The sequence below is a fragment of the Hoplias malabaricus genome, chromosome 12 (assembly GCF_029633855.1).
Source record: "Hoplias malabaricus isolate fHopMal1 chromosome 12, fHopMal1.hap1, whole genome shotgun sequence".
In the NCBI taxonomy this organism is placed as follows: Eukaryota; Metazoa; Chordata; class Actinopteri; order Characiformes; family Erythrinidae; genus Hoplias; species Hoplias malabaricus.
Window position 1 is genome coordinate 21,138,561 of NC_089811.1, and position 24,770 is coordinate 21,163,330.

General features: G+C 39.2%; 1 protein-coding gene across 12 annotated transcripts in view; it reads right to left on the minus strand.

Annotated features, from left to right (window-relative positions):
* usp9 (ubiquitin specific peptidase 9) overlaps positions 1 to 24,770 on the minus strand; it is a 43,350-nt gene that overhangs the window by 12,403 nt on the left and 6,177 nt on the right. For 5 of the 12 annotated variants that reach the window (XM_066686514.1, XM_066686522.1, XM_066686519.1 and 2 more), the window contains exons 2-37: positions 23,362 to 23,621; positions 20,764 to 20,909; positions 20,558 to 20,637; positions 20,054 to 20,166; positions 19,379 to 19,597; positions 19,176 to 19,291; positions 18,837 to 19,088; positions 18,603 to 18,741; positions 17,743 to 17,895; positions 16,822 to 16,926; positions 16,381 to 16,587; positions 14,896 to 15,032; positions 14,545 to 14,580; positions 13,896 to 14,029; positions 13,699 to 13,789; positions 12,640 to 12,982; positions 11,215 to 11,310; positions 10,420 to 10,631; positions 10,082 to 10,322; positions 9,755 to 9,904; positions 9,439 to 9,559; positions 8,077 to 8,207; positions 7,693 to 7,971; positions 7,095 to 7,220; positions 5,159 to 5,296; positions 4,794 to 4,960; positions 4,586 to 4,694; positions 4,354 to 4,500; positions 4,108 to 4,254; positions 3,728 to 3,935; positions 2,852 to 3,072; positions 2,225 to 2,415; positions 1,934 to 2,107; positions 1,699 to 1,840; positions 1,397 to 1,600; positions 756 to 1,314 (exon numbers count right to left, since the gene is read on the minus strand). In XM_066686514.1, the coding sequence (XP_066542611.1) occupies positions 756 to 1,314; positions 1,397 to 1,600; positions 1,699 to 1,840; positions 1,934 to 2,107; positions 2,225 to 2,415; positions 2,852 to 3,072; positions 3,728 to 3,935; positions 4,108 to 4,254; positions 4,354 to 4,500; positions 4,586 to 4,694; positions 4,794 to 4,960; positions 5,159 to 5,296; positions 7,095 to 7,220; positions 7,693 to 7,971; positions 8,077 to 8,207; positions 9,439 to 9,559; positions 9,755 to 9,904; positions 10,082 to 10,322; positions 10,420 to 10,631; positions 11,215 to 11,310; positions 12,640 to 12,982; positions 13,699 to 13,789; positions 13,896 to 14,029; positions 14,545 to 14,580; positions 14,896 to 15,032; positions 16,381 to 16,587; positions 16,822 to 16,926; positions 17,743 to 17,895; positions 18,603 to 18,741; positions 18,837 to 19,088; positions 19,176 to 19,291; positions 19,379 to 19,597; positions 20,054 to 20,166; positions 20,558 to 20,637; positions 20,764 to 20,909; positions 23,362 to 23,463 (6,136 nt within the window). In that variant the 5' untranslated portion in view covers positions 23,464 to 23,621. The remainder of the gene's footprint in view (positions 1 to 755; positions 1,315 to 1,396; positions 1,601 to 1,698; positions 1,841 to 1,933; positions 2,108 to 2,224; positions 2,416 to 2,851; positions 3,073 to 3,727; positions 3,936 to 4,107; positions 4,255 to 4,353; positions 4,501 to 4,585; positions 4,695 to 4,793; positions 4,961 to 5,158; positions 5,297 to 7,094; positions 7,221 to 7,692; positions 7,972 to 8,076; positions 8,208 to 9,438; positions 9,560 to 9,754; positions 9,905 to 10,081; positions 10,323 to 10,419; positions 10,632 to 11,214; positions 11,311 to 12,639; positions 12,983 to 13,698; positions 13,790 to 13,895; positions 14,030 to 14,544; positions 14,581 to 14,895; positions 15,033 to 16,380; positions 16,588 to 16,821; positions 16,927 to 17,742; positions 17,896 to 18,602; positions 18,742 to 18,836; positions 19,089 to 19,175; positions 19,292 to 19,378; positions 19,598 to 20,053; positions 20,167 to 20,557; positions 20,638 to 20,763; positions 20,910 to 23,361; positions 23,622 to 24,770) is intronic. The other 7 variants (XM_066686523.1, XM_066686518.1, XM_066686524.1 and 4 more) reach the window with 6 other exon arrangements.

A 24,770-nucleotide genomic window follows, 5' to 3' on the forward strand; every position in this document is an offset into this window, starting at 1 on the left:
GGCAAGTGAAGCTGATGATTGGAGCAGCTATATATTTGAACAGTCACCTTAAAGTCTGAAAAAATATCAACTTGTATGACTTGCTGCCAAAAAATTTTAAACTCGGTGGCACACTTTCAAAATAAAAGTTTGTGGAGCATTTGTTCTTTTCTAATGTCATGTAGGCTACATGGTGTTTCATATAGCTTGGCCCCAGTGTGTCTGAAACACCAGTCCTACTTTCAAACTCTCACACATGGGAACTGGTTCTAAAGAGTAGAAATAGCAACAAAGTTTGTTTTTCTATTTTTAGCCACTACAAGTGAAAAAGACCAAGTCACTGCATAATGTTCAATAATGCCTTTCACTGGAGCTCTACAAAGTTGATCAAGGCTCTATTGCAGTGCTATTTGAGACTTTCAGGCTTGGATTCAGCTTGCCGAAAACTGAACTGAAAACAGCGTGTGTGTTTTGCAAAGTCAAAATTCTTCAAAAATTAGCAGTGCTATATATACACACACACGTACACACACTGAAAATGTGGGTGTAATGTACATTATTTAAATAAAAATAAACAAATAAAAAAGTACTACACTACACTGGCCTGGTTTATCAAATTTGCTCACCATAGTCCTATCAGAAATCTGTTCAATCCTAACAAATCTTTACTTCATAAAAGAGAGCACTTATGCTATGTGAAATAAAAAAACATCTTGTGGCCAGATTACCGGAAAATGTGTCGGAAAACAAGTTAAGATTCGAGAAGCTGTCTTTACCTGGAGGAGGGTTCAGATAGACACCATTACAGGTGAGCAGTTTCTTGATGAATTGGAAATACTCCAGACTGTACTGCATGCGGCTGTGCATGAACTGGACGTTCTGTTTGCGCACGCTGCACTCAATGGCTGAGGGCATCTTCACCTGGTGTGGCTTGGTGCTCAAACTCAGTTCTGAGATGTACTTTACCAGCTCGCTGTCTTTGTCCAATGAGTCCATACGCTCATAGAACAGGATGTAAGCGTTCCACCAGCGCTTCTGCCGACGGTATGACATGCGCTTCATCATGTGGTCAAACACTTCGCCCATGTACTCGCCCCCAAAGCACTGGTTCTTCATCTCTTCGTCGTCGTCCATCTTGCATTCAGTGACATCTCCATCATCAAACTTGTACCAGCGGTTTCTCTCACCCTCCCCACCGCTGCCATTCCTCTGGATGATATAAGAGTAATAGTGGCCTCCACTGGCCTGGCCTGAATGCACTAGCACCCCCACAAGTCTGTAACGTGAACTGCAGGGTGGCTCCAGCTCAGAGGGTTCATTTTGTTGGATCACCTGCTGGGGGAGGGGAGGGGGGTGTCAGAATCAAAAGTCACATACAGTACTAGAAGAAAATAAGATTCTGATTGTGATTCAATACCTGATTTTCAGGATGCATATCCAAGCCCTCTAGTTTGGCTACTCCTGCTACAGTGTATGGCTCCATGTCCAGCTCCCGGGGAAACTCAAAGTAGTCATTGAACTTTATGGCACACTCCCGTTCCCAGTCATAATCAAATCGCTTCAACTGGATGGCCAGCACTGGGGGCAGTTTCTTAATAAGCAAGCGCTTTACTGTGTCAACCTGCAGTGTTGAAGTTTCAGCAAATGTTCAATCCAGAACAACGACAATGTCATGTAACAGTCATGATGCATAATTAAACACTTCAAAACAGTACATACTTTCTTGTTGCATTTTTCACAGTGGTAGGCATTAGCACCCTCAAGCAAGTCTCCCTTCACATACTGTTCCATGGAATCAAGAAGATTCTGATGGTTTCTGATATCTACATTCAGTGTCGTGAAGGATTCCTCACACTCATATCTAGGGGAAAAAACAAAACAAAAATATATAACAAGTACCCACATACCACAAATAGTTTTAATATTGTTTGAATACCAGAATCACAATGCCCACCTGTGAGGGCAGCCCTGACAGATCTTTTGATCTGCAAAGGAACCTCCAAGTACTTTGCTCAACATGGCAGGATGCCCCAGTGCTTTCAAAGCCTCATCTAAACTATCTACAAGGGAGTTAAAGAACTCAAGGGCATCATGCTGCTCCCTCAAATTTACTGGTTCTCCCCATAACCTGCAGAGAGAGAGAGATACGTGTTGCCAGGGTAAGTCCGCAGTCAATAGCCTCCATTACAAATATTCTGCAAAACCAAACATGCACAATTCATAAACAAAGAAGAGTAAAATTTACCTAAATTGTTTCCAGAAACCCCTGGGAACATAGTATTGCAGCCTGGATGATGCAAGGTGTCCAAAAATCACCTGCAAGTGTCGCAGAACCCCAATATTGTATTCTTTCCTATCCTCTGATTTATTCAGTGATGGCTTGTCATCAAACTGGTGATGATAACTGAAGACTTCATCCCGTGGATCAACATTACTCTGCAAAACAATAAGAACTACTAGCTAAATCACAGAAAAGAATAACACAAACACAGATTTCCAAATAAACATTACTCTAAATATCTAACAGATTATGTAGACATGCCCTCAGCTCCAGGCAATGCCCACTTGGCACAAAAACCTAGAGATGGCAAATTATTCAGTCACGTGACACTGAGAAAGGATGATCCATCATCATAGGGCATTCATTTAATATTAACCCAGAATTATTTACAGGCAAAGAAAGTGAGATGAAAAGTTATTTTTGTTCATGTTTCAGAAGGAAACCCTCGATTCAAGCTGATATCAACAGCATAATTAGAATATTGCTTAGCACGCATATTTAGACCAAATCAAATGAACCATATCCTCCTAAAATAATCAAGCATAATTTAAAAATTGACACTCATTTCAAATCTTTATTCAAAGGCAATACCTCATTATCCTGTTTCTCATCCCCAGACATGTCATCATCCACATCGCTACCCGTGCCCTCAATAGCTAGGATGCCGTTTCTGATGGGTGGGATCATGTAGAGCTGCTGAATGACTGAATTCATGTAGCAAGTTGCACCTGCATTCTTTAGCCCCACAAAGCCCTTATTGGGCCTTGGGCCCACAGGGGGCAAGTACTCCCATTCTGTAAGTGCCTCACAACCTGTGATAGAGAATAAGCAAATTTAAGTACTACTGCAATTCTCTGTTACATTCGGAGTTTAATATAAATGTTTTAAATTAACAGTAAAGGCTGGTTTGTGCTTCTGCATTGCCTGAAAGCAGAGCCTACATCGTAGCCTGCACAAATGCCCTATGCCACTGTAAGCATCTATGCTTTTTTGGTTTGCACGTGTGTCACGCTGCAATTACTCTGACAAAACACTAGGGCTCAATCACAACATACATTCCTGAACCCTATGTAGTACACAGTTTAACGATGTAGTAGTATTAAGTTCATATATATCTAAAGTGCACTATTTAGGGAGTAGGGTGCTAATTGAAACAGCATAGTTTACATGTAGTGCCAGGAAAGCCACAAATACAAAACTGGCATTTTCCAGCATGGCCCCACTCTGCGTAGAATTTTTATTTTGGGAGGTGTCCATATTTTTTTCTGGCTACACAGTCTATGACACAAATTCGAGTCTAGGCAGGACCTACTTGTTGCTTGCAGCTTAGGTTCAAGGCAAAAGCATAAATTGGCATTAAATACTAAATTTACTCAATTTAAGTAAACTATACTGAATTTAAACCAATTGTAACATGTACTGAAAGAAATGACTAAAGCCACAGATAAACTCTGTTGATGTACATACCTGAGTAGTACATGTCAGTTAGCGTGTCAACAATCTGTCTGAGATTGCGCACACATCCGACAGCTAGTGCAACAAGGAGCTCAAAACCAGCAGTAATAGTGGCTGGACTGCTACACACAGGTATTGCCTGTTCAGTGGGGAACTCTCCAGTCTTCATGTATTGCAAGTACACATTAGAGGCTGGGAAGAGGAAGTCATCTATTAACTCCTGCAGAGAGAGGAAAAATAAAGCAGAGATGGCAAGAGTGAACAATTAGTAAAGGAGAAAAAAAAAATCAAATACACGTCATGAGTTTTGTCTTCAAGTTATTTTATTGCAGAAGAGAACCCCATTCTGAGAGTTGAAATATTATTATAGTTCTGTAGTAAAGAAAGGTTACCTTGATGAGATTGGCTCCACCCTTTTCACAGCCTATATAGTACTTCTTTTCTGGGGTCTGGAAAGCCAGCAATTCTTTTGTGACACCAATATGGCCCTCTAAAATGGTTTCTTCCACCCCTGTCTCCCCAGTTCTCTTAACCTCGTCCTGAAGAATGAAACCACATTTTGGTATGCAGTCACATTAAATAAGAGTCTCTTTGAAAGAGCACAAATATGTGCAATAAAGCACTGGAAGTCTTCATACCTTGATTCTTTTCAACCAATCAATCTCATTGTTCAGAAGAACCTCTGCATTAGGAAGGTTAATGTTGCTATTATATGCGTAGTTGAGCAAGTGCCTCAAAAGGATGAAGTAATCACCAGCATGTTTGGCTCTTTCTTTTGCAGTGCTCTACAAACAAATAATAGACATTCATCAGCATAAGCAGGCAGTGATGTTTAAAAAAAGCTAATGAAGAACTCCATGAAAAACTTACACCTAAAACTGTGAAGAGGAGGGTGATGAAGAACAAGAGTGGCCTGTGTCCCATACAACACCTCGTGGCCATGAGAAAGAACTGTTCTTGTGCCATCTGACGAACAGACCTGGGAGCAGAAGATCAACTTTAAAACGAAGGCCAAGAACAAACAGAAGAATGCTACTGTGGTTTTATACATGCAAAATTAACAATGCAAGTCACTCACTTGCTCTGGCAGTGCAGTAGCAGATCAATAATGAAGGTCTGCCAGGCCTTCTCTTTACTAAGTGCATCTAGGGCAGTAGGGATAAGGGCAAAGCACAGGGTCATGACCTCTAGGGCCTCACAGCATACTTGTTCGTCCTCTGCATCAGGCTCATTCCCTGCATTTGTCTTGGAGAAAACACAAAGAATCGTAAACTCACAAAACAAAGGCTATAGATACTGACTCAAATTTTCTTTTTCCGGCAAAATAACAAAAGCAGCACCAAGCAGTCATTTGACCCAAATACAATAAAAAAAATCACTCAAAATTATAGCAATTAGACGAGAGATTTAAATCTAAAACAAAAATTGAAAGTGATGTGGTACCTTTTCATAGATCTTGCTGATCTCTTCATTGGAACTGAAGACAAGCTGAATAGTGCCACAACCTGACGCCCAGACGATCTTTTGGACAGCTCTGATGACACAGATGTCTGGGACATACTTCAAAGCTTGGAAAAAGTTCTGAATGAAAAGGAAAGTATGGAAAAATATGATTAATCAAAAGTCATTTTACTTTTACTCCCAGCAAGACTGAAGTCTAGTGGGAGCCTAGATTCTGGAACAGATCCAAAACTGGTTTGGCCCTGGAAGACAGGAAGAACATACACTTGATGGATGTGTGTTTGTGTAATGGAAATCAAATCGTCAAATGCACAATCTTATATTTTAGCATGTTCAGAAAATGTTTTAGACAAATAAGTTTTGGGTTGAGTGTTTTTAAATATTTCACTGGATTGGTTCACATTTCCATGGACTAACTGGCTAAGAAGCAACTAGGACCTGCCCTGTGCATGAATGTGCGACTGTCTCTGAAGCAACACAACAGTGCCACAATGTAGCTTTAAACTTTTCGTTGTTTTGTATGTTAGAAAGTTTTTGGCAGCTGAATCATTAACTGTGATTTTTATTTTTTATATTTGACTGCGATCAAGGAAAACTGGAAAAGATTCTATCATGCCATCTCTACTGTTTGTGTGTATGTGTGCGCACGCACGCGCACGCACACACACACACACACACTCCAATACTTATTTCAATTAGACTTCAAAAGCAACTTTAATGATACTTGCCCCAATGCCATTTTCAAGCCAATCTGCACTTACAGACAATTGCAAAATGTGTCCTGATTCCAGAAATGTCTTAAGCAATAATCTTTAAAGATTATTCTACGGTGAAGGGTATGTATAACCTAATCTTAACCCCACACACATTTTATACCAGACAAGACCAGTAAACTGGCTGGGAAATGAATAAATGTTCTCTAGCTCAAGGACTCCTAAGTGTGAGCATTTGAATCACCCTCTACTGTCTAAACATGGTCAAAATAAATTAAAACCTTGGAGGAAATATCTACTTTCTCACAATTTCTTATGAACAGTAAAATTGTCTAGTCCTAATCTTTGCTATAAACAAGCAAAACAGCAAAAGAGTATTCATTCATTCGTTCATTATCTGTAACTGCTTATCCAATTCAGGGTCGCGGTGGGTCCAGAGCCTAACTGGAATCATTGGGCGCAAGGCGGGAATACACCCTGGAGGGGGCGCCAGTCCTTCACAGGGCAACACAGACACACACACACACACACATTCACTCACACACACACACACCTACGGACACTTTTGAGTCGCCAATCCACCTGCAACGTGTGTTTTTGGACTGTGGGAGGAAACCGGAGCACCCGGAGGAAACCCACGCGGACACGGGGAGGACACACCAACTCCTCACAGACAGACACCTGGAGCGGGAATCGAACCCACAACCTCCAGGTCCCTGGAACTGTGTGACTGCGACACTACCTGCTGCGCCACCATGCCACCCAGCAAAAGAGTAAAGAAAGCAAAATAGACATCTTCTAGTCCCTCATCAGTGGTCACATGACACTGTAGGTTGGATATTTTTGTGCGTAGACGATTCTAACTAAAACAGTAACAAAACGGTGTCTAAATACTCCAGTAGCCCTGCTGTGTGCAGGACTACTCTGTCTGATCCAATCATACCAGTGTAGCACACACGTTGCCACCACCACTGCTGTGTTGAAAATGATCCATCACCTAAACAAAAGTGTTTAGTATACCTGTGGTATTCTTGAGAATTAAAATTCATAGTACAACAGGACTAAAAGTATGCAGAGAAACAAACTAAAATAAACATGAAATGTTTACCTGCGATCTCACTGTGGTATAGTAACACTGTATATCTGTTAGGTGTATGGTCTGCAGTGCCCTTAATAAATCCTTTATCATATCCCTCCACTCTTACCTCATCAGAGATCTGCTGAGCTAGTCGGATGGCTACGTTGCGGAGCATGCACTCAGCTGAGGGATTGGGGATGTTCTGCAGGGCACTCTGAAGCACCAGGGCCTGGTCATGAGTGACCTGATTAATCTGTGGAGAAACAGTGAGAGTACAAGGTTAACGTGTGTTTAAGAGATACACTGCTAGAAGACAGTGCTTTCATCTCTTCCAAGAATTTGGAGGAAGGTTTAAATGAAAACAGTTCACTAGATAAAGAGAAAGAGGGAGAAACCAAAGCACACTTATTTTAACACTACTCAAAGACACCATATACCCTTGACATTTGCTGAACCACAGAACAGCAGCCAGGATGCTCTAAATGTGACAGGAAGTGCTGGGAAGGGGGGGTGGGAATCCTTAGGTAATCTGTAAGCAAAGGTCACATGCTGTGACAGCTCCTCTGACTGTAGCTGGAAACGTGAAGGACTCTAACCATTCTTTTTCCATGAGTGAGGCCAGTCACAATGGAAAAGTAAAAAATAAAAGGATATTGTAGAAATAGTAGTTGGTAATGAAGTTTTCATGTCACTTCAACTCAGAGATTGAAATGGGGGTAACTTACAGGTGACACGGGGATGGTGCCCTCAGCGACTGGCTGACATGCTTCAGCCACAGCCTTCACATGGCCAAACCCCACTGCAGTAAGCAGGAGCTTGGCTATTTTTAGTGCATTCAGATAGGCTCCCCGTCGCGTCTCCATGTCAGCGTTTGGAAGGAAGTTATTTCGGGTGAGCATGCTCAAGACTAGAGGCAGACCACCACTCTTCAAAAAGTTGTACTGGAAGTCACTAGCATCCTCTCCTAGTGTACCACTAGCAGGCATCAGCAAGGCATAAACCACCTGAAACCAGAGACAGTATCACGCATGAACTTAAACATTGAACTTTGCTTCACATTCAACTTTTGGATTTCAAAACTTGCGTCTAACCAGGTTTAACAAACAAACCTCTATCAAGTAAAGGACTTGAGAAGGTGATGGTCCAAAGAAGCGTGAGTCGAGGGTTGGGCTAAGGCTGTTTTCTCCAAGTTTAGCATGATCCAGGCAGATGGCTCGAAGGTTTTCCACAGTAGTGTTATCTGGAAATGAACACCCACGTTGGATGAACAGAATGATTTTAAACTGAAATAGCAGCTTTCTGTAAAGTGCCAGGCATGATCTTGTAACAAGGGGTCAAGGGGGTGCTGGATAGCGACAAATCCCACCACCAAAATGTACACATGCTAAATCATCCCCCAAACCTCTCTATTAAATGTTCTTTGAGCATCTGAAACACAATAAATTACATAAGCAAAACAAGCTAAGTGCTGAAATGCTGTTCCTCATTTGCAGAAGTTCATTTATTTTTTTTTACTTTATGTAATATGCCCCCATACACACAAGACTCATCTATTAACTGTAGGTTTAATGACCAATATTTCCACCATGTTAATATGCATTAGATGGGCTAACTCCAAGTTTGTTATACACTGGACTGCATTAAGTTTTCCATCCTGCTGTAAAATTTAATTGAAATGATGATTAAGGGGAAAAAAATATAAAACAAAATAAAATAACTCCATCTGCTCTGCACAAGAAGATACAACTCTACAGCAAGCTGCGTACGTTTCAGAACTGGATTGACAAAACGTATACTGAGAAATATTTAAAGTTTAGTCAATTCTCTGTTTAATTTTACAGCTTTATTTCAATCTGTAAAGAGAGCAAAGTCAATAAACACTGATACAACATCAGCTGTTGATGGAAGATCACCTGCTGCAATTTCATTTGGGATCAATGATCAAAGTATTATCCTATCTTATCTTACTGGTACATGGTTTGTCTAAAATTCCCATTATGGTGTGTTCTTTGATAAAATAAAGCTGTTTTCATTTCTTTATTAATCCACTATGCCATGTTCTACCATGTTTTCTAGCAACTTTTTTATTCAAAATTATTTGCATTTCTTTATACGCAGAAAACACATCCAAAGTTCCATGCATGTTTTATTATTTTATTTGCTAATTTTATTTGATATTTCTATCAAGTAATTTTTATTTGATATGTGAAAATGTGCTTAGAAAGACATAGATAGAAACTCAGCTAGTGTAGATGAGCATGTACACACCCTATTCTGAGCTCAGCCTTCACTGGGATTTGGACTGGTTTAGAACTTAGTTTACCCCCACCCTGAAAAATCCTCCCACACTTACCAAAAAAATAAAAATAAAAATCTTGTAGCTGTCCCAAGATGATTTTATTACAAGACTAAGGGTAAACCTTGTGAAAATTACAGAACTTCAGATCAGATAAATAAGACTTCTTGAGTACCTGGAGGCATGAGTTTCATAAGGACTCGAGCTCCATCTCGCAGGAGAGGCATGTTGAGATTACAGCCCAGGTCAGCTACTTGCCATAAGAATGAGATGTAGCGTAGGTGCAGGGACATTATCTACAAAAGATAAAAACATGGCAAAAATAATGAAGAGACACTTCCAGCCGTGTACAGCAGCCTCAGTCATTAAACATGAATAGATACTATCAGAAAGAGCAAGATCTGGTTCACACAATTTCCCAAATCATAGAGTTTAAGAGAGTACATAGAAAATAGTTATTTTTTTGATTACGAGAACAGCATGTTCCTCACCACTCCAGGAAGACAGCTCTCCACTTCAGGGTTTGGCCCATCACTATAGTGGTTGCCATGGTTCCCGGGGGAGCCTGTGGAAGAGTCTGATGAGCTGTCAGGGCTTGAAGGCATATTGGTGCTGACCTGGGTGAGCTTGGCTGTGATGAGCTAAGGCAGAAAACATGAAAACAGCAAGAAATCAAAAAAGGCAGAACCAGTATACTATGTCCATTAATATTTTAACATTTCAGAGCTGTGTCATTTTCCAGTAATATGTGTCTCATACCTAGAGCGCTATATTTCAAATTAGCAAAATAAATTGAGAAAAACAATACATTTTTATACCGTTTTGTCTTTAAGACTGAGCTGCCCAATCAACTTCCTATCATCTGCAGGATCTACAATGTCCCCGCCAATGAAGAGTTCGATTTTCGTGTGTGCACTGTTGGCCTTAATTCGATTGAGAATGCAGCGCCGCACTGAACCAATCGTGTCATTGGTGTGGGACCAGATGTCCAGGTCATCCACCTGTCTGCCTTGATTAGGAAATCGCACTATTAGGGTAATGTGCTTTCCCCGAAATGCTCTGCAAGAAAGAAAACAGACAGTAAAGAAATGATTCACTAAGACAGTGATTCACTGTACAGAAAATAATTTCTGTAAGAAAAGTATGTGAGGCTGACCTGGACATGGGAAGGATGGTCCTTTCTTCGTGGTAATCGCTGTCACACTCTGTGATGTACTCCCTGAGCACAGTCAAAACCCTCACCATGCGGATGGCCTCCTGCCTGGCACAGTTAATGCTGTCCTTATCCCCGTCGAGCACACACAGTGTGTCATAGGAGGCTTTAAGCCGGTCAAAGCAAGACTGAATAAAATCCTCATGAATCTCTACCTGTAATTATATGAACCTGTTATATTTCTTTTATCAAAAATTATAATTTAAATGCTACAACGTGTTTGTGAATCTCTTCAAAATTTTTTAATTTAGTAAAGATGACTCTTAATGTGTTACCTAATGTCAAAAAGTATTTTATCTCAGTATTCTAGTTAGTATTCTAATGCAGCAAAGCTGATCAAAGACCTGAACTTAGAATTAAATCCAGTTATATTCTATTCTCTTTATTACTTCTTGCTTACAAACTTGTGTTTAGACCTTTTATTTAATAAATAAATAAATAAATAAAAGGAAGAAATAAGAAAGTCAATGTAGTATGTTACTTGTCAAAAAAAATTGTTACTCATTTGAATCTCACATTGCACATTCTATGGAGACTCTGGTACTTTTTGCCTCTTAACATGTCCAAGAACAGCCTACTACAGCAAGAAATGAAATTAGATTGACATGCAAAAGGACCAATCACAAGTCTGCTATTTTGGCATGATGTGTAGGAGGAGGAAGATCAGCAGCAGGACACAATCTAGTACTGCCATTCAATAAAATACAGACTAATATTGTCACTGCAGACAACTCTTACCTGATTAGCTTGTAATTTTGGTCCAAGATTTGTGTAAATTTCTTTGAGCAAATCAATTGCTCGGCTAGCGATATCATCACTTCCTTGAATTACAACCTTGAAACAAAAGAAAAAAAAAAAAAAGAAAAAAAAAAAACAAAACAACAATGAAGGGTTGTTCATTTTTCTGCAAATACTTGAAAAATGCATATCAGCGTTTTTTCATTAAACAAAGTATACAAAATAACCTGTTGCAATACAAGATAGTTATTATGTACAACGCTCCACTCAACTCTACAAATAGAATATGGTTTTATGAGCTTCACATTAGTTTTCCTCCAATACAAAATACACAGAGAGCATTAACTAGGTCACAGCCTTTTTCCCATGTTATGCTTTATGGATACAGCCTACCATTCAGTTGCCAGGGTAACAAAACTGCAGATTTACCATGACTGTATTTTGCAGCAGCTTATGTACAGCCACATGTGTGTAGGCTAAATGGAACAAGGTGTTTAAAACCCCTAAAATGGGTAAACATACTACTACAGAATTCTCTCACCATTGCCATAATCATTAATGGAAACACAAAACACTAAACAGTATTCAGAGTTTTCAGATGTTGTAGTAATTTTTATGCAAAACTGGAGGGAGGAGAAAATAATATCCTTGGCAAAAACTACATAGATCACCACATGTAGAGGACATTCACCCAAATGTTTCACTTGGGAGCAAATAAATAAATTTCAGATATAAAAATAAATATAGCTGTCTAATATATTATGGTCTTGTGAAACATTCCTCAAAATTATAGGATTTTATTTGTATTTCTTTCCAGGACAAATAGGGGGAAAAACAAGAAACAACAAAAAGTTCAGAAAAATAATATAAAAAATAATAAAATCTTTGAGGCGTAGACTTCACTAATGTAAAACAACATTCTGGATCAAGCTTGTTGCAATTTTATCAATAGCAGACAAAACAGCTTTTCAGGGTGGAACCTTGTCATGGACCAAATTGTACTATTTCCAATCACAACAAGATCTGAACAGTTTGCTGGCCATGACATCCATTTCTATTGATGGAATGAAAAAAATCTTCCAAAAATTCATATATGCACGTCTACATTAACTTCTGAGGTCATAATCACCTTTACCCTGGTCCTTCTCCTGACATATCCCATTAAAGGGCAGGGGAATTTGTTTTATTTAAGCAGTCGTCTATATATATTATATTAGGATGTCACTAAACATCTGCAGCATCATCTAAACTAAAAAGCATGGTGCTTCCATAATTACTGCCAAAGCTAACACCACAGTAAATATTTCTCATATTCCACGTTCACAAAACATTCTGTACCGTCAAAGGCAAAAGTTGCACACTCAGGCTTTTATAAACTGATAATTGGACTAAAGTTCACTGTTGCTGGTTTAATTCAATACATACCCTCCACAGGTAATCTAGTCCAATCAACTCCAAATCATCCATCATATACACCCGCCGCTTCGCCACAAGTTTGCCCTCCCTGCAGTTCACGGCTTTAAAGAAGCGCTCAAAGCATTTCATGCCATTTTCAGTCAGAAGTGAAGGATCCAGCTGCAGCACATTGTTTTCAAAAAAGTCCTTGTTGATGTCGGGGTCAAGGTCCGGCTCGTCCCCCATTAGTTTGGAGTACCATTTGAAGCAGGCTTCACGATCACACAGGAAAACAGCATTCTCTGCCAGGCACTTCCAGATCTGCTTGGCCTGAGGAGCACAGAGCCACAGCTGTCCGTCCTTCAGCAGAAACCTTTAGGCAGAAGCCAAACCAGAAATCAGATAACAGTCAATCTGAAAACTAATATATGTTTTGTTTTATAGGTGTATCAGAAGTGTAAGGGCATAGCATCATCCTTTCGTTTACCACATCAGGCTGAATATAAAAACTAGTACCAGACCAAGACTGGAGCATATTTTAAATGGATGCTTCAGAGTAAGATGAGGTAACTGTGTGCCAACACTGATTTAGATGCTAGGAAGTTAATAGAAATATACTAAGGTAAATAAATGATTCATCATAAGCTGACTTCCTAGAGTTCACTGAACAGTCTCTTTTCTTGCTACAGCCTTTACCTAATTTTGTTGTGTTGTGAGAGACTTTGAAGGAGTAGATTAAGTAGAAAGCAAATAGAGCATGCATGTCATATTGCCATAGGGATTCTTAAGAGCTGAATCCTTCTCCTGTTCTCAAACAGAGCCAAAGATGTCACTGTTCAGGATTTTCTGGGCTTCTCTGTGAAATAGCTTTGATGTTAAAGGCCTTTTTCCCCAAGCCTCTGGCATAATCAAGCACCTTCTTACATTTAAAATAGCAATGAAATACTGACGATTCCCCTTTAACAAGCAAGTGATTATTTAATTTTTAATTTTGGCAATGTTAAAAAATGTAAGACCATTTGATCACAGAATAGCATTTCCAGCAATGTCATAAAGGAGAAAATACAAAATCCAGAAAATATCCCATACCTCAAAAAGTTCAAACGCTCCTGGACTTCTTGTACATGACTGTATCGGCTTCCAGGTCTGACTGTCTGAGGGTCAAAATCTGTGTGTTCTGCTAAAAATCACACAACAGCACACCAACCACAATGTATCCAACACTTACAACACATTCAAAGTATAAACCAAAAACTCCATACACAGAAAAATCTTCTGTAACAAACCTTTAGAGAACTGTCTCATGCTCTCCATATATGCTGACAGGTTTTCAGCCACCAGAGTGACCAGGGCATGATTGTGCTGCAGTTGGTTGATAAGGTCATGTCGATAAAATACATGTGGGCTCCTCTGCGTTTGACTGAAATCAATTTGAGGAACAAAACAAAACAAAAAAAACACATGTTTTTCAGTCACATCAAGTAATTCACCTAGCTGCATCTTGGGTATGTTTTACCATTTTAAAAGGCAGGTTTCAATCAATAATCTGTTATCAGGCCAGATTTAGATAGACACCAGCAGTTGAGGCATGAGCAATTGCAATACGAGTGTGTCATTGTCACAGACTGACACCAAAATTCTCTTTCTCATTACCAGAGACTGGTACAGTAATTAAATGAGGCTGGAAAAGAAGAGACCAGAGGTATGCTGAAGCTGATTTTTAAAAGCTGTCGCAATTTATTGGGCCAGTTTTTCAGACACACTAGCATTTTGAGTTTTAGGGCTATATGTGGAATTCTCTGTTGCATGTTAAATCTACTCTACAGTTTGGCTTACTGTGAGTTTGAAAAAACAGCCCAGAGATGTACAGAGAAGGCACATATTTCAGCAAAGTTTATAATTAAATGTTATATCCCAAATTAGCTTTACACTTACCCTTCTAAGCTCTTTAAGTTAATAGGTATTTTCTTTCTGAAAAACAACAGCATGTGCACGATGTATTTGCTATATTTTTTATGTATTTACTACATTTACTTAATTCAAATACCTTTCCAAGTGTTATAAGACATTCTAGTGATTATAACGAGACTGTTCTTGCATGTGAACATTGGAACAGTTTATGAACTTTATGAAAGTTAGCCATACATTTATAAAAAGTCTAAATACATTACTTACATTTCCCAAAATATGTCCTCAGTTTTCATTAAAATGCTAATAAGGACTGATAACCTGTTAATTAGGTGGCCACAGTTAATAAAATATACTAACCTGGGCACTTAATTTTACCTGAGATTTTGAGGAGCTTCTCCAAACAGACTGCAGATCTCTCGAATTTGCTTCAGTGCAGGAATTACCCACTTATCATTGGATCGCAACTCCTCAATAAAGCGATCAATCCACTGAATCTTCTGGGTATCCCTGTCCTAAAAGGAATTGTACCAAAGGCATACTTTAAGCTTTTCTGTTCTATCATTTCATAATCAAATAATGTGCAAAAACGTGTAACCATGGGTCAAACTACATATTTAGTTAATTTTTTAGATTAAAATAGTTTAGCACATTCACTACTAGAAAAAAAAAGCCAATCCTTCGCAGGGCTACACACACATGTAGCCAATTCCACTACTTCTGCTTACTTGTTTCCGCCGCTCCATCAGAATTTAAACAATTACATGAGAGTGTAATAACAAAAATAGGGCTTTTATTTTGAAGTGACACCTACAGCTATCGCTACACACCTGACAAGCGAGGGAAATAGAAAAGAGGAAAGAAAGAAAGGTAGATTAAACTAGCTAAAGATAAGTTAGAGAGGTTTTACAGTGGAAAACTAATGTTACTTTCGGTTTGGCATGTACTGCCTAATAAATGGAGCCTGTATAGGTTCTACGTGTAAGCTTTAAAATAGTGCGGCTAATATGATTATTTCGTGGAAAAAAAAAATTAACACATGACCAGTTTGACCCCAACATTTATTTTAATTCCGAAATAAGCAAAACTATACTGAGAGACAGATACACATACAAAAGATTCCTCTATCTAGTTTGTCATACAACTTACACTTGTATTTGTTTTATTCCTGCCCATACAAAGAATAAAAAAATTGTATTTTAAAATCACACAATACTGTTGCAATTATTAAAAAGTATTGAATGTGAATATAAATTATGTTGTTCTTACATTCATTCTTTTATTTTAAATCAAAAAATCCATTTAAAGCTTGGGTTACTTAGAAACAACAGGGCACCTCTGGAAGAGTTATCCTATGATAGAGCCATGGAGCTCTTTTTAAAAAGGAATCACAGAAAATTAGATGCTGTAATCCAGGCTGCAAAACTGTCTATAAAACTGAATTTATGAAAATAAATTGTGTAAAATTTGTGTAGTGTATGTATTATTGTTCGCTTTTCAATTAATTCTGCGAGACACTAGTTATGGGCACGGGTGTGTGTGTGCGTGCTAGAGGCAAAACAGCAATCCACCTTCCGACACGCATTTTCGGACCATGTGAGTAAACCAGAGTGCCTGGAGGAAACCCACACAGATACAACACAAGCTCCTCACAGACAATCACCCAGAGATGGGCTCAAAACCAGGCATTAAAACTCCATCTGGTGGTTTCTAAAAACCAAAATTATTCCTACCCATACAATTTTTTTTTATTTTGCCACTGTTTTCTTCTGCATGGAAATGACATAAACAAGTGCCAAAGACACTGAACTAGAAATAAAAATGAAATGATCTATATGACAAAAACAAACAAATAAATAGTACCTGCGAGCAACTGTAATCCAGAATCTTGATATGAGCGCTGAGAGCTTGGTCCATGATGTCCACAGGTACATCATCACTATGGGCCAGGTTCCACAGCAGATTTAGCACTTTGTGAGCCATCACACCATCTTTGTCATCCTCTGCAAGTCTTCGAATAAGTTCCAACAACTTCTCCCGTTGTTTTTTACTTGCATTAGTCCAGCTTTCCTAAAAAGTCACAGAATTTAAACTACAGTACCATCGAAATATTGATCCTATTGATCATGCACTTTCATATAATACACATAATAATGACATCCTACATTAGTCACATCTGAACATTTGTCCAATGGCAACTATTCTTAAGTAATTATCTGTCAGTACATATATTAATGCAATATTTTGCATCCAAACCTATATAACAGGCAATCTAATGTGAAGCATATAATATAAAAACACTACCTTAAAACAGTCAAAGAGATGGTCCAGCTGCTCAGGAGAGAAGTCCCAAGCCAACTTTGCAAGGAGATCATGAACATTCTTCACAATAGCTTCATGCTTCCCAGCCTAAGGAAAAAGGGATATAAAAACTTTTAACAAAATAATATCTAAACTTAATTTAAAAAGTGAGAACAGCAAAAACATACTCATTAATCAGTCATAGCACACTGCTTACATATCAAGTTGAAACTGAAAATCAGAATTCATTCATGGCAAAAACATTTTTTAACAATAAACAAAATATTCATCCATTCATTGTCTGTAACTGCTTATCCAGTTCAGGGATGCTATGGGTCAAGAGCCTACCCAGAATCACTGGGCACAAAGCAGGAACAAACCCTGGAGGGGGTACCAGTCCTTCTAGGGACACTTTTTGAGTCGCCAATCCACCTACCACCGTGTGTTTCTGGACCATGGGAGGAAAACAGAACACCCAGAGGAAACCCAGGCAGACACGGGGAGAACACACCAAACTACTCACAGAGAGTCACCTGGAGCGGGACTTGAGCCCACAACCCCAAGTACCTGGAACTGTGTGACTGAGACACTACCTACTGTTCCACCAACAAATAAAATAAATATTTTTCTCTTTATGAAACTTCCTCTCTGTCTACCTATGAGGTGTTTATTTTGTTAGTTGGTACAAACACTAGGCCAGCCCTAATAGGCCTCTGTTAGAAGAAGTGAAGCTGCACTGTGAATGCTGCAGGCCTCTATGCTGAAAGCAGCTTGGAGACTGGGATTTTGAAGCGGATAAAGCAGGCTTTATTCAAGACAGCCCTAATTATCAGTTAAATATTGTATAACTTGTTTTTTTCTTTTTTCAGTACATAACAACAAAAAATGTTACACTTGAACGAACAATACAGTGCACTTCTCTACCTGGGCGGCCCAAATATTGTCCAGGTCCTGCAGTGTAAGTGCTTTTTCCTTGATGACAAATCGTAAAATCTTCTCCAGTTTCTCTACATATTGTGGCTGATGAAGGCTGTCCCGCAGTACAATGGACAAAATGTTATTCTGCTGGATCCACTCCTGGAGGACAGAGACTCAGGTTTAGCTTCTACAAATACCATATACACTAATAAGCCTTTACATGATGACCACCTTGTTTCTACCCTCACTGTACATTCTATCAACATCACCGACTTTGCAGGAAAATTTGTGTTTCTAAAATTACAGATTGTAGTCCCATCTATTGTTCTGCATACTTTGTTAGCCCTGTTACCCTGTTCTTCAATAGTCTGGACCAGAAGGCGGCCACAACAGACCAGGTAAGGTTTGGGTGGTAGATCATTTTCAGCACTGAACTGACACAGACATGGGGGTGGAAGCATGTTAATGTTTGTTGAGTTTGTTTGCTCAAACACCAAGGCTGCTTGAGTTTTTAAACATGGTGTCCACTCAGACACACTCATCTCGTTGGTCTGCTTTGCAGATGTAAAGCCAGAGGCAGTAATTCATCTGTTGCTGCAGTTTCTCATCAGTGGCCACAAGACACCGTAGGCTGGATATTTTTTGGTTGATGGACTTTTATAAGTCCAACAGTGTAGTTTAAAAAATAGACTACTGATGCACTACAGTCTGTAATTGTAGAACCATACAGTGCTCATGTATGTGAATGTGAATGTAGACTCAAGAAGGTGGTCGTAATGTTACAGGTGATCTGTGTACTTTCAAAAAAAAGAAAACCCAGACACAATGCTATTTTTCAACTTTATAAACATTGGAAGAGCACTTACAGCCATACGCTCTGCAGTGAGCCACTCTGCCTCCTCAGGGTTGCCGTGGCGATGTGTGTAGTATGAGACACTTGAGATCACCTTGTTTACTTCATTTAGTGCATTCATTTTTCCATTAAACGAAGAAATTTGCAATAACCTGTGGAAAATTACATTAGAACAATATTTCATTTGCATTATAGTACCTTCATAAATGTTAATTTTGTGTCTGTATAGTATTTTGAAATTTCTCACCTAAGAATCATTTTTAACCTAAAAATCTCCATGTTCTTGACTGTTTCCTCTTGCCCAGGTACTCGTGAAGCCAAATTCTTTAATGATTTGATTATCATAGACAAAGCATCATTTTTGGCTTCATTCTTGGCTTCTTTTTTCAACTCTTCATCAGTGAGGTTTTCTAGAAACTGGGGAACCATTTCAATGATAGGAAGGAAGTACTTCTTTACCGTGTGCAAAGTGAGAAACTCATAGCACTGCCCAAAAGGCCTGCAGAAAACCCACACAAAAACAAAATCAGTAAAGAGAGTTAAGACTTTTCATAAGCAAATCAATAAGTTACAAGAGTTTCCATACTTGATGAGTGCAGCGATGATCTGAACATTCAGAGCTTGACCACTCATAAACCGATCATGCAGAATTTGAAACCCGTTTAATGTGCCAAATTTGTTTACTAAATCCACCAACCAGCCCTACAGAAAAGACAAAAAGAAAGTGTATATAAATAAATAAATAGACAAAAATAAACTAAAGAACAAGAAATAAGCATTCCTTCTTACCTTGGGAGAGCGAGGGTCAGGTGGGCGGGCGAAGAGCTCGTCTTCAGCCAACTGCACCCCAGCAGGCACTGTCTCTGAGGGCCGGGTACCATTGTATATGTGGAACTTGCAATGAGGGTTGGTGGCCATGGCCAACAGCTCTAGAAGAGGGAACCAGTCCTGAGAGAGCTTGGTCACACACAACTCTATAAGACGATGGGTGTTGTTGATTATGCACCTCTACGGGAGGGAGGAAATGAGCATAGATAAGTCAGCAACATAACATATCTGTGGAATGCAGGGGCAGAAGTCATGACACAAGCAACAAAGGTTGACACAACCGTGAAAAATGCTTATCTAAATCTGGACAATTGTGTGAAGCTAAAAGGAGCCACAGCCTCTTAAGAAGGGGGTGAGTCAGAGCTGTCTCCTACTATTGGCATATATTCCCCAGCTTACTGAAAGGCGGTCTTTGATCACTGCCTTGGTGGTTTAATGAAACAGGCAAACAAGACTAGCACTGAAAATAGCATTGATTCCAGAGCTCAGCTGGCTAATGAACAACTCAATTCATTGAGTGATCTTTGAAGCAATACATCATCGGCTAGGCTTCAAAACAGCAAAAGAAAACATTAGTTAGCAGATACAGCGTTGAAGAGCTGAAAATTGCATCTAAATTCAGATCACATAACTCACATGAATCTCAAATTTCCATCCGCTAACGGCCTCATCCGTCAATATTTTCGTAAAGGATATTGTCAAGCCGTCACGAAAAAACCTCTGGCAGGCTTCACACTTGACATCAAGTCCTTGGGACAGATTACAAAGGGAAAAAAGCATTAACGACAGACATTTGCAGACGCTGAGAGGCTTTTGTCTAAAAGCTAAAATGAAAGAAACAATCAGGATGTCACAAGTTAACCTGACACCTAAAGATGCTTGAGACATAATAAAATGCAGAGAGGAGGATTTAACTTGTTTAAAGGTAAAAAATTATTTTAAATACATATATATCATTTTGTATATCACAACTGGATCCATATTTGATCCTCAGCAAATGCACAAGAGGCAATGTGGACCGCCCAGTACTACTGTGCATGTTCATTCCTGCCTGCGCAGTACATATTAACCAGCTTTAAGAATTCTGCAAAATATTTTATATGCTTCCATTTAATCCGCGAATATTGCTACTTGTTTTACCTTTTTTACAAAGATCTATAGCAGCTTCTAGAAGGACTTCTAATTCACCCTTTGGCAAAACTGGAACAACCCAGCGGGGTCTGGAGGTAAAAACAAACACACAAAATACAGTAAGTAACATGTTGATACACATTAACACATTAATCCCACCTTGATTGTATGCAGCCAAATTAAAGAGCAGAGGAACTTTACATTAAAAGTAGTACCTGTTGATCATGTCATCCAGCTTGGCTAGGTCTGCATGGGGAAAAGCAGGCTCCTCCTCCTCCAGCTGGGGCGGGCAGTCTCCCTGGGCCTGTTCATCTGGAGGGCTCACTGGAGAGTTCTCATTGGATGAGGTGGGAGAGGATGTCTGGAACAAATATTTCAGATACTCAGACAATATCAACACAATAACTCAACATGAAAAATATCACTTAAAATAATAAAAGAAAACACATTTTTCCATTAATGCCAATGGGCATGCTATTTTTTTCTGCTAGCAAGCAGCTGTATATCTTCATGACACAAAACTGGGGGCAAATTTTGCATATATGCCCTTTAAAAAAAGGTTTTGAGACTCCACAAATAATTCCAGTGTGCTGTTGTGGATTGGTTCACTTAATATTTTCATAGCCATTTTTATTAAAAAGGCAGAGGAGACTTAAGTTGTCATTTGAATACAAAGGCAAAAGCATCTTGCTAATCCATTCACACAGATATAAAAATGCAAGTGTTAAAAAGCATTTATTTTTAGGTATATATATATATATATATATATTTCTTCATAGGACTGAGGAATATCTCTCAAATTCCATCAGTAGCAAAAAACTGCAGAAAGGGCATGCTGTGGGGTGCTGCAGAGGAAGCAATGGCCACATGTCTTGGAGGTACAGTTTTAATTATACACGGTCTACTGAATTTAAGTGATAAAGTCACAAAGTTTAGTTCATATAGACAAACATCAGAATAAAGCCTCAAGAACACATTAAATACAAACAGAATTTAGGATGTGGCACCTTTAAAGTGTTGTTGACATCTGTGTAGAATTTTCTCTATTTATGTTGTTTGTTTACACAGCACAGGCGTTTGGAAACAGAAGAGGCTATAAGAGCAAGAAAAAGGATGTTCCTGTGTGGCTTCCTGTGACATGGTGATGGCTGAATGTGTGGATCAGAGCTGAATGGAAGCTACATAACTTGGGAAACGTGGGGGTGTGCTTGGGAGAAAAAAAAAAAAACTCCTTCTGCTTGGCTGACCTACATATGCAGTTTGCTTCTCGCGTCTGGGATCCACACATCTCACACCAAATGGCGCGCTGTTCTCCAAGAACGCTTTGTGTTCATTGATCAGTCCCTTTCAGCATGCTTTGGGTGTGAGCACCAGCAGCTGCACTTTACATCCCAGGAGCATATAGCAGTTCCCTACCCACAACTTAACTAATCAAAATGCTTCTGTCAGGTCATAGCCCTGACAGGCTTGAACTGTGTTATAATTAAAAGACCAGCAATCTACACATATCTTAAAAGACCTCTCCAACGCCAGCTCAGTGCTGCAAGCTTGTAGTGAGATTGTGGTGGAAGCCCTTTTACATAATGATCTCAATTTCTTTATGTAATGCTTTGACTCAATTCTAGCAAAAATATGTATAATAAATGGATGAAACATCTGCTTTGGACAGATACTGGTTCTTAAGCAATGCATGATTTAAAGCCTGTTCTTTACAATAACATTTTTTAAATGATGTACTCTTTAGCAGAACATGTCAGAGATTAAAAACAATAATAATAATAAATATTTAAACAGAATCATTGACTGATTTGATGTGAAATGCTACAATGTAGAGAAAACATTTTGTTAAATATTTTACACTGCCTGTGAGGAGTTTGGTGTGTTCTCCACATGTCCGTGTGTCTTTACTCCGGGTGCCTCCCACTGTCCAAAAACACACGTTTGTAGGTGGGTGTAGATGTTTCTGCCTTGTGCTGAATGCTTCCGAGTAGGCTCCGGACACAACGCGACCCTGAGCTGGATAAGTGGTTACAGATGATTCATTCATTCATTCATTATCTGTAACCACTTATCCAGTTCAGGGTCGCGGTGGGTCCAGAGGCTACCTGGAATCATTGGGCACAAGGCAGGAACACACCCTGGAGGGGGCGCCAGTCCTTCACAGGGACGGACACACACACACACACACTTTTGAGTCGCCAATCCACCTACCAACGTGTGTTTTTGGACTGTGGGAGGAAACCGGAGCACCAGGAGAAAACCCACACAGACACAGGGAGAACACACCACACTCCTCACAGACAGTCACCCGGAGGAAACCCACACAGACACAGGGAGAACACACCACACTCCTCACAGATTGTCACCCAGAGGAAACCCACAAGGACACGGGGAGAACACACCACACTCCTCACAGACAGTCACCCGGAGTGGGAATCGAACCCACAACCTCCAGGTCCCTGTGTAAATTTTACACAGCAGTAGTAGCAATTAAGTTTTAGTTTTCTAAGTATTCACACCTTTCCACAGCCCATCCACCTATAAGTGTTAACTTTTTTGGACTGTGGGAGGATATAGGCTACATTCAGAATGGAATTATAAATATTACATAAAACCCTCAATAAATAATCTTCTTAACTCATCACCCACAATTTATTTTCAGCTATTATATAAGATATATATATATATATATCTTGTTCGTATTGTATTGGAAATCATAACTCATAGGTTGAAATGGGGACAACTACATTCGCAAAGAGTAAGGCACATTAGAGAAGCACATGTAGTATAGTTACACAAAGTGGGCCACTGACCTGATTTTGGGGCAGTGGCGGCTGGGACTGACTGTCCGGAGCTTGGCCCTGGTCCTGACTGTCATTCCCCCCTACAGGGGAGCCACGTGTCGTGGCAGTCATACTCGACACAGGGCAGATTTTTGCAATCTTGTCTGCTTATGTTGTAGGTGCACAGGAGAAAATCACTGCCTCCTCTGGACTGATGGACAACTGACACACATCTGAAAGTGAAAGCACCACCTGGAGGACTGGATGTGTTGCAGAGACCATTGCATAACCTAGAACACAAAGATAAATAAATCAGACAGTGCAAAACCTGCAGAAAAAAAAAAAAGTTTCCAAATTTTCCTTTTCATGTCAAATCTGGACTTAAAGGCATAAAAGTGGGTAATTACAAGCTTATTCATTCTTGAGAAGGGGACTAGAGTGCCAATAAATAGTGCACTGATTAGTACATAAACATAATGCTAAAACAAAAGCACCAGACTCAGCAGCACAAGGAGACCACAGCTAGTTTTAGACTACAAAAGCATACAGATAAGACAGATAAGAAATAATAACACCTTAAAAGCTTACATGCTTTGAGAGAGATCAGAAAACGAAATCAGATGCATTAATGCTTGTGGATATATTTAAACATGCTGAGTACAGCAGACTGTCAGTAACTGAATGAAGCATTCAAACAAACAGCTCATGCTGACAATACAATGCCACAAAAAGAAATCACGCAACAGCTGTCTTTTGTGCTCTTTATGAACATTCCCTCTGCAAAATGGTTCTCAAGCAGGTAGAACAAGATTGTTACAGCTTTAGGTACGAGTTCTGAAAGTACATGACCTCATAACTTTAACTTCCTTATAGGCTGCAAAAAATTACAGGCACTAAAGGTAGTCTTTAGTTGTATATTTGAATCCATGTAGTAGTGTCAAAGACAACAGTGGAGTAACTAACGTGAGCTTATTTATTGTTTAAGAAGGCAATACTTTAACCAGCACTACAGGGATCAGCACAATTTCACACAGATGTTCAAACTTTCAATTGTCCAATGTCAGAAAATCATAAATTAGTCTTTTAAAATTTATTGCTATTATGTATGAATTTATTAACTGAGAAGAGGAAAAAAGAAACAAGTTGTTGTCGGGAACATAAGCCTGAAGTCGTTAGAACATGTGGCATCAATACAGATACACATTCTGAAACCATTCTCCAGAAAATTAAGGGCAGGGGTCAGATTAAAGTATTTCTAAATGCAGAAGCCAATAAACTGAAGGTCAGTATCTGCTATCATGGCCAATTAAAAAAAACAGATGCACTGATATTTCAAACATCAAACTTCAAAAGCACACAATTTACCACATTTATTCTTTTTGTGAAACAATTCAACACTAAACGGCATGCCAAATATGATGTTATTCAAAAGTTTAAAA